Here is a 9,883-nt window from a genome sequence, read left to right on the forward strand (position 1 = left end):
TTTTTTTTTTTTTTTTAAGTGCTTAATAACATTTATTTATCCAGTCATCTACCGAAGGACATCTTGGTTGCTTCCAAGTTTTGGCAATTATGAGTAAAGCTGCTATAAACATCCATGTGCAGATTTTTGTGTGAATATGTTTTCTATTTCTTTGGGTAAATGCTAAGTAGTGTGATAACTGGATTGTATGGTAAAGTATGTTTAGTTGTAAGAAACTATCAAACTGTTCCAAAATGGATGTATCCTTTTGTATTCTCACCCTTGGTGAATGAGAGTTCCTGTTACTCCACATCCTCACCAGCATTGAGTGTGGTCAGTGTTCTGGATGTTGGCCATTCAAATAATAGGTGTGTAGTGGTATCTCATTTTAATTTACATTTCCACATGTAGCAATCTTTTCATATGCTCATTTGTCATCTCTATACTTCTGGTGAGGTGTCTGTTTCAGGTATTTGACGCATTTTTCAATTGGGTTGTTGTCTTACTGTTGAGTTTTAAGAGTTTTTTGTATATTTTGGATAATAGTTCTTTATCAAATCTAGTTTTTACAGATATTTTCTCCCAGTCCATGGCTTGTCTTTTCATTTTCTTCCTTTTTTGTTTTTGAGGCAGGGTCTTGCTCCATTGCCCAGGCTGGAGTGCAGTGGCATGATCATAGCTCACTGCATCCTTGAGCTCCTGGGCTCAAGAAATCTTCCGGCCTCAGTCTTCTAAGTGGCTGGGACTACAGGCACGTGCCACCATGCCCGACTTTTGTGTGTGTGTGTGTGTGTGTGTGTGTGGAAATGGGGTCATGCCATGTTGCTGAGGCTGGTCTCAAACTCCTGGCCTCAAGTGATCCTCCCACCTTAGCCTCCCAGAGTGCTGGGATTACAGGCATGAGCCACTGCATCTGGCCTCATTTTCTTGACAGTGGCTTTTACAGAGTAGAAAATTTTAATTTTAATGAAGTCTAGCTTATCAGTTATTTCATGGATCATGTCTTAGGAGTTGTATCTAAAAAGTCATCAAACTCAAGATCATCTAGATTTTCTTTTTTGTTATCCTCTAAGAGTTTTATATACAGTTTTGAGTTTTACATTTAGGTCTGTGATCCATTTTGAGTTAATTTTTGTGAAGACTGTAAGGTCTTTATTTTATTGTGTCTAGATACATTTTCTTGCATGTAAGTGTCGAATTATGGCATCTCTTGTTGAAAACACTATCTTTTCTCTATTACATTGCTTTTGCTACTTTGTCAAAAATCAGTTGAGTGTATTTCTGGGCTTTGTATCCTGTTCCATTGATCCAATACCACACTGTCTTCATTACTGTAGATTTGTAGTAAATCTTGAAGTTGGGTATTGTGAGCCCTCCAACTTTGTCCTTCTCTTTCAACATTGAGTTCACTATTCTGGGTCTTTTGCCTCTTTGCGTAAGCTTTAGAATTGGGTTGTCAATATCCACAAAATAATTTGCTGGGATTTTGATTGGGATTGTATGAAATCTATAGATTAAGTTGGGAAGAACTGATGTCTTTACCACATTGAGTCTTCCTGTTCATGAACACAGAATATCTCTGTGTAGTTCTTTGATATCCTTCATCAGAATTTTGTAATTTTCCTCATTTAAATATTGTATGTATTTTGTTAGATTTATACCTAAGTATTTTCACTTTGGGGCTGCTAATGTAAATGGTATCATGTTTTAAATTTCAAGTTAATCCCAAGCCCTAACCCTTGGCAACCAGTGATCTGTTTTCCATTATTATAATTTTGTCATTTTGAAAATGGTATAGAAATGGAAGCATATAGTACGTAAACTGTTCGCCTTTTCAGATTGGTTTCTCTCAGCTTGGTTTATGATGATTTTAATGTATCAATAGAGCAAGCGAAGTCTTAGAGACTGAGTGTCATCCTGCATGGGGAAAGCTTCTCATTCTGTTAGAGGAAACTGGAGAGCAGACATCCAGAAAGCTTTGAGAAATACTGGTATATTGATTTAGAAAATTGTTTTTTGTATGGCAATGAAATTTGCTTAAGGGTAATATGTCTCTTTAGGGCATGATTGGTGACGTGGGATGTATGAATTCTAAATTTTTGTCTGCCACTTAGTTTAGATTACTTATCTATTGAATATTTCCCAGGCAAGGGGAGTTAGCACATGATGAACAGGACTGGAGATCTAATTACAAATGATAGTAAACCAAAGTGCAAAATAACAACGTAAAAATGTCAGTTTAAAATGCTGCACATGGTTGAGCTGCTACTAATCCTGATGTTTTTGTCTTGGGGTGTGGTGTGATCTAGATTGTCAGAAGCTTCAGTTCTGGTAAAAGAGAAGGTGGGGACTTTGTTTGCTGTGCCCTCTCTCCCCGTGGTGAATGGATCTACTGTGTAGGGGAGGACTTTGTGCTCTACTGTTTCAGTACAGTCACTGGCAAACTGGAGAGAACTTTGACAGTGAGTATTACTTACTAAGTTCATCTAAAGAAATATGGTAAGACTTGTGTCTTTCTGAACTCTGAAGTATGTGCCTTTTCCAGAGCTATCAATGTGACCCTCAGTATAAAATATGTTGTTTTAAAACATCTAGCTCCATGTCAAATTCAAGAAGTAAAATTAATGTCAGCTGCTATGATGATCCCCAAATCTCAGTGGCTTAACACTATATAAGTTTATTTTTATTTTATTTTATTTTATTTTGAGAGGGAGTCTCACTGTGTCACCCAGGCTGGAGTGCAGTGGTGTGATCTCGGCTCACTACAACCTCTGCCTCCTGGTTTCAAGTGATTCTCCTGCCTCAGCCTCCCAAGTAACTGGGACTACAGGCACATGCCACCACTCCTGGCTAATTTTTTATATCTTTAGTGGAGACGGGGTTTCACCCTGTTGGCCAGGCTGGTCTTGAACTCCTGACCTCAAGTGATCCACCCGCCTCTGCCTCCCAAAGTACTGGGATTGCAGACATGAGCCACTGCGCCCAGCCTAAAGTTTATTATTATGTCACAATGTGATGTGAGTTGGAAAACCCTCCTCCATCTTTCTCCTATGCCATTTGGAATATGTGGCCTCCCAAGATCTCTTTTTCCCTTCCACCCACCTCTGGAAGCCTCATCAGAGTGATTTATTGCAGATCTGTACACCCTAACCCTGTGCTTTACGTGTTCCAGGTGCACGAGAAGGATGTGATTGGTATTGCACATCACCCTCATCAGAACCTGATTGCTACCTACAGTGAAGATGGACTCCTAAAGCTCTGGAAACCATAATTCAACTTTTCTTCTTAAATCAGCTTGAAAGCACGTACTTAAATGAAGGCATATTCATGTAATGTGCTTTTTTTTTTTTTTTTTTTTTTTGCCAGCTTTTCTAAGCAAATAGATTGTCTGAATTAGTCACAGAATAATTTTGTGAAAATTCATGTTTAAGTAGCAACTACCCTTTCTTTTTTTATATATTTTTAAGGTATTAGTTTATCTTCTTCTAACTGGTGCAGTCACTTAATGTTTTCATTAATCTTCGACCTGGAGAGTGAAATACTGATATTTCTAGAAAAAAATTCTACTCCTTTGATTATTTGAAATGCTGAGGAAAATGTCCCTCCCATAGTAAAACTTGTAAATAAGGAACTATATCATATTCAGTAGCTGTGTTCTGTTCCATCTTTTTTTTTTTTTTTGAGATGGAGTTTTGCTTGTTGCCCAGGCTGGAGTGCAGCGGCACGATCTTGGTTCACTGCAACCTCCGCCTCCCAGGTTCAAGCGATTCTCTTGCCTCAGCCTCCTGAGTAGCTGGGGACTACAGGTGTGCGACACCATGCCTGGCTAATTTTTTTGTATTTTTAGTAGAGATGGGGTTTCACCATGTTGGCCAGGCTGGTCTCAAACTCCTGACCTCAGAGGATCCACCCGCCTTGGCCTCCCAAAGTGCTGGGATCACAGGCGTGAGCCACCATGCCCGGCCCATCTTTTTTTTTTTTTTTTTTAAAGATGTTAATAAACTTTATACCTTTCTGGAGACTTTGTTCTAAAACGTACATAAATGCTCATCTAGTTAACATATTTACTTAGAATGTGGGAGGAGGAGTGACATTATTATCCCTGAATCTCAAGTACAGCAGAAGTGAATTCCTGGGATAGTAGGATAGACTAACATGTAAAAAGGCCAGGTGATGCATAGGTTCTCATTTCACTGCCCTCAGCCTTCCTCTCCTTCTGAGCTGTGCCTTCTCACATGTTCAGTCAACTCCAGGGAATATTGTCTCCATCTTCTGGATAGAACTAGTTGCAGGATCCGTTACAAGAATTCAGAGTTTTGGCATCTCCCCTTTGTATGTTGTAGGAGAAGGTTTGGCATTGAAAATGTGCTGTTGTTCCAAAGAAAAATTAGCAAAGGACTTGAGATTTAGAAAAGTCTCCTTTGTAATGTGCATCATTACCAGTTATCTAAAGAAAAACATGTAAAAGCCAACAAAACCCTTGAAAATATTTTGCATATGGATGTCTGTTTCACGTTTCAACTGAAGATGTATAGAGCACCTCTGATGATGAGGAAGATACCATGCTAGGCAGTACTTTCAAGAACGTGAGTTCTTATTTCTGCAGGCCTTTTGTGCCCCCTTTTAAATGTTAGCATTTATTAGGTACAAACTAGTGGGGAAGGTTTTTTTAAAAAGTTTTGTAGTCTTGTAATTTACCTTTTCAAAAAATTTATTTTATTTTTCTGAGATGGAGTCTTGCTCTGTTGCCCAGGCTGGAGTGCAGTGGTGCCATCTCAGCTAACTGCAACTTCCACTTCCCAGGTTCAAGCGATTCTCCTGCCTTAGCCTCCCAAGTAGCTGGGACTACAGGCGCATGCCAGCATGCCTGGCTAATTTTTGTATTTTTAGTAGAGGGGGGGTTTCGCCATGTTGGCCAGGCTGGTCTTGAACTCCTGACCTCAGGTGATCCGCCTGTCCTGGCCTCCCAAAGTGCTGGGATTACAGGCATGAGCCACTGCGCCCAGCCTTGTAATTTACCTTTGATGGTGACCTGAAATGCAGTATGATCCTATATGTGGCACGTAGTAATGTTCAGTGTTTGCTGAATTAATTCTGGGCAGCACTAAGAAATCCCTCTTTCCCAGTCATATTCTATAACACATTTCCCATTTGCCACAAAACCTGCAGCTTTTTGGTCCAGGTAATGACATTTGCTGCCATTTTGATTATTTAAAAATGGTCGTGGGAGTTGAACATAGTCATGAATTCAGGATTCCTGAGCATGTAGACAGTCATCCCAGTGGAAAGACACGTTCACTTAAGAGAAGTTTAAGTTAGAGGAAACAGTTTATGCTAAAAAAATTTTTAGAAAAGTCCTTGAGAATTTTTGATTTAGTCTTGACCTCATGAAGCTGGTAGTTATGATGTGCATAGTTCGTACCACCGTTTATGAAGATGGAGAATCTAGTCAGCACGTGTTGGTTTATTCTAGGAATTTTTATGGAACACTTCTGTTGCTGGCACCAGGTGCTGAATATGGTTAAAAAAAGACTCGTTTCTGCCTAAACATAGGGAAGAAGAGCAAATTAAAAGGAGTAATTAAAACTGATAAAAGCTCCAGTTACCTTTGTGATGATGAGAGGCGGGGCAGTTAACGCGAAAGGGTTGGGAAAGGCTTCCTGTAGGGACTAGGGGGCGGTCTAAGCACAGGGAACCTAACCGGGGACTCCACTGTGGCACAGCGGCAAGGTATGTGCTGGGCAAAATGATAGGTGTCTTGGGAGACCAGGCAAAGAGAGCTGGATTAGGAGCCGTTAGGTATATATTTTTCTTCTTTTTAAATAAAATAATGCACTGGGTGAACATGTAAACGCTAAGTTGAAAATCTGCCTTTCCCAGGTAACCCTTGTTAATCTTTCTACAACTTCATTTCGTACAAACCTGAAAAACACACTGATTTTGTCTTTAAATGGGCACACGCTGCTTACACTCCTCGGCGCCTAGCCTTTCTGATCCCCACGCGGCCGTCCCTCCAGCACTGAAGGCTGGGACAGCCCAGCTCCCCTCCAGCGCCCTCACAGCCAGACCGCGGCGGGGTCGGGCCGCGCACGCGCAGGGCGGACGGCCGGATCTGGGGCGCCGCTGCTCCGGGTGGTCGCGAGGTAGGAATCCCATCTTGGGTCCAGGGCCTGTAGAGCCCCTTACCGGGGGTAGGGAGACTGCGCACCCGCTAGAGCCAACTGTCAGGGCCTGCAGACGTCGGGTGACGTCACTGTTACAAAATTGGCCCTCACATCGTCTTAAGGGCCGGGGGCAGCGGCTGCGCGAACGGGAGTTGGCTGCCGGGAATCAGTGCGCACTTCCTTCTGAATTGGGCGTGTGCAGTCGGTTCCTAGGGAAGTGCTCTGCTGCAGCCACCAGATTTAACGGATGCTGCTCTCTAGCACTTAACATAGAAGCTAAACTACCGGGCGTTAAAATTAATTCCATGAGCATAAGGACATTTGTCCTATCCCCTATTCTGCTGTTGAATTAATGACTGGAAAACATTGCGCGGAGGTATTTGGGAGTAGTATGGCTTTTTTTTTTTTTTTTTTTAACAGCAAATGGTATAAATCTCAGGTACAATTCAGTATCTTCTTCACCAGTTGTTTTTTTTCAGCATGTATTATTACTACCACTAACAGCCTCTGTTGAGCCCTTCCTTGCTATGTAAGCAGCCATATTTAATTCTCAGAACAATGTAATGTGGGTGCGCAAATGCACATGAAGAAACAGGTTTCCAGACGTGAGGCACCTAACTCAGTCCAACTTGCACGAAGCTCGCATTGAAAACCCGATGTGACTCCGAAGCTAGGTTTTTTTCTCTCTTGCCTCACTCTCAATATTGCTGTCAGTTCCTCCTAAATCTTTAGGTTTGGGCAGGGACAAAGAATACATGGGTTGTTCCTCCACATGCTGCAAACACATTCACCTAAACAGAGCACAGGTAGTGAGATGAGTAGAGAGAACTGAATTAGAGGATTCTGGATGTCAGTCTTTGCTGTCACTTCTTTTGGCTTGTGCTAGAACAGTGGTTCTTAAAGTGTCACCTGATAGACACGTTCTAAGGTCCTATCCGAGACCTACAGAATCAGAAATTGGTGGTGGGGCCCAGCAAGCGTGCTCAAATTTGAGAGCAGGTAGACTACAGGGTAGTTTCCGCATATACAAAAGGTGTTTTAATTCTTGCTGTCAGTCTCAGAAGTTTCATGCTGAGATAACCAAATTTAAATGATAAAGGTGCAAGACTGACTCTTAAAATCACATTTTTTCAAATTGCCATAGCTTGCTAGTGTTCTCATTCACTGTGCTTTTACAGCTTCATTTTCCACTATTTTAAGAGAAGAAATTGCTATGAAGTATATGTCCAAGTGAGGAAGTTCCCTGGTCTGAGGTTGTTTAAAACTTACAATAGGCCGGGCACGGTGGCTCAAGCCTGTAATCCCAGCACTTTGGGAGGCCGAGGTGGGTGGATCACGAGGTCAGGAGTTCAAGACCACCCTGGCCAACATGGTGACACCCTGTCTCTACTAAGGATACAAAATTAGCCGGGCATGGTGGCACACGCCTGTAGTCCCAGCTACCTAGGAGGCTGAGGCAGGAGAATAGCTGGAACCTGGGAGGCAGAGGTTGCAGTGAGCTGAGACTGTGCTACTGCACTCCAGCCTGGGTGACAGAGCAAGACTTGGTCTCAAAAACAAAAAACAAAAAAACCAAACTTGGAATAGCAAGGGCTGCCCATTATTTAACCTTCCACGGCAATTTTAACAGTGGTATTCTGTTCCAAGTGGTTAATATTAAATCCATGTGTCAGTGTTGGTGGCTTTCAACCTTGGCTGCGCATAATCATTTTGATGCTTAGGCTACACCCAGCCGAGTTATACAGAATCCCTGGAGGGTGGGACCTGATGAGTGTTTTAATGTTTCCCGGGTAATTCCAATGGTAGCCAAGGTTAAGAACCAGTACCGTATGTACAAAAAAGTTGAGAAGCTAATTTCCCGTACAGAAAATTTGCCACTGTTCCAAGAGCACTCTCAAGCGACATAATTGGCCTCTACTCCTATTCCCTACAAGTATGAATGGGCAGGAGAAGCATCACAGAGAAAGCAGAGTATTTTTGTGGATGATGACCTTGGTTAATGTTTTTTCATAGGCTCTGTTTCATAGGCTTTGTTTTTTCATAGGCTCTCCCTCATTACATTGTTCTGAGAATTAAATATGGCTGCTTACATAGTAATGAAGGGTTCAACAGAGGCTGTTAGTGGTAGTAATAATACAAGCTGAAAAACTACACAGACAAACCTATCAGTTTCTGCCTCTTCAGGATATAATTATTAGGTTAGTGCAAAAGTAATTGCGGTTTTTGCCATTAAAAGTAATGGCACATTACTTTTGCACCAACCGACCTAATATGACTTTCTTTTAGTGTTCTTAGGATTTTTAATTGTAAAACATGTAACAAATTTTCCTAAACAATTGTGCAATTCAGTGGCATTATTTACGATGTTACGCAACCACTATTGTATTTCCAAAATGTCATCACCCTAAACAGAAGCCCTGTAACATTGTCAATTAACTTCTCCTTCCCTTCCCCTCAGCCTTTGGTACTGTTTCTGCCTCAATACATTTGTCTAGTTTAGTTCATATAAGTGAAATTATACAATACTTGTCCTTTTTTATCTGGCTTATTTCATTTAGCATGTTTTAAAGGTTCATCCATGTATCAAACAGTGAAGTGCTTCATATTTGGGGGAAGTATAAAAAGTATTCCTTTTAATGGCTGTGTATTTCACAGTGTATGTACACATGTATATTGAGAATTGAGAGATTTGTAGGTACACATTAACCATTTGTTGGTGGACAGTCAGGTTTCCACTTTGGGCTGTTGAGAATGCACAGTAAACACTGACCATACGAGTTTTTGTTTTTTTTTTTTTTTTGAGACAGTCTCCCTCTTGTCGCCCAGGCTGGAGTACAATGATACAATCTTGGCTCACTGCAACCTCCACCTCCTGGGTTCAAGCGTTTCTCCTGCCTCAGCCTCCCAAGTAGCTGGGATTACAGGCACCCACCACCACACCCGGCTAATTTTTGTCTTTTTAGTGGAGACGGCGTTTCACCATGTTGGCCAGGCTGGTCTTCAACTCCTGACCTTAGGTGATCAGCCCGCCTAGGCTGCCCAAAGTGCTGAGATTAGAGGTATGAGCCACCGCGCCCGGCCTTCATTCGTTTTTAATTCCTTTTGTATAGTCATCCCTCAGTATCCATGGGGGTACTGGTTCCAGGACTTTCCATGGATACCAGAATCCGAGGGTACTCAAGTCCCTGATATAAAACAAGATGGTTATTTGCATATAACCTACACATCCTGCGTAATTTAGCCATCTAGCTCTAGGTTACTGGTAATACCTAATACAATATAAGTACTATGTAAACAGCTGTTATACTTTTAACAGCTGAAGTCTGTACATGGTCAGGAAACAATTTTTCCCAATTGTTTTTGATCCAAAGTTGACTAAATCCATGGATGTGAAACCCAAAAAGGAGGGCCAGCTCTGGGTCATGTGGTAATTCCATGTTTAGCTTTTTAAGCAGCTGCCAGACTTTTCTACAGCAACTGCAACATTTTACATTACCACCAACAAAGTACAGAGGGTTCCAATTTCTCCATATTCTTATTTTCCATTTTTTGGATTAGAGCTATCCTATTAGGTATGAAGTGGTATCTGGTTTTTATGTGCATTTCCCTTATGACTGACAAACGCTGAAAACCTTGTGTGAGATTTGTAAAAATTTTTAAGCGTCCTATAAACAATGCTTTTTTTTTTTTTTTTTTTTGAGACGGAGTCTTGCTGTCACCCAGGCTGGAGCGCAATGGTG

At 41.5% G+C, this 9,883-nt stretch overlaps 1 protein-coding gene across 1 annotated transcript in view; it reads left to right on the plus strand.

The window, feature by feature from the left end:
* Positions 1-5,574, plus strand: part of SMU1 (SMU1 DNA replication regulator and spliceosomal factor) — a 31,579-nt gene extending 26,005 nt beyond the window's left edge. Inside the window, exons 11-12 of the mRNA XM_016960711.4 lie at positions 2,289-2,441; positions 3,152-5,574. Of these exons, the coding sequence (XP_016816200.1) occupies positions 2,289-2,441; positions 3,152-3,250 (252 nt within the window). The 3' untranslated portion in view covers positions 3,251-5,574. The remainder of the gene's footprint in view (positions 1-2,288; positions 2,442-3,151) is intronic.
* The last annotated feature ends 4,309 nt before the right edge of the window (positions 5,575-9,883 follow it).

The sequence above is a fragment of the Pan troglodytes genome, chromosome 11, assembly GCF_028858775.2.
Source record: "Pan troglodytes isolate AG18354 chromosome 11, NHGRI_mPanTro3-v2.0_pri, whole genome shotgun sequence".
Classification (NCBI taxonomy): Eukaryota; Metazoa; Chordata; class Mammalia; order Primates; family Hominidae; genus Pan; species Pan troglodytes.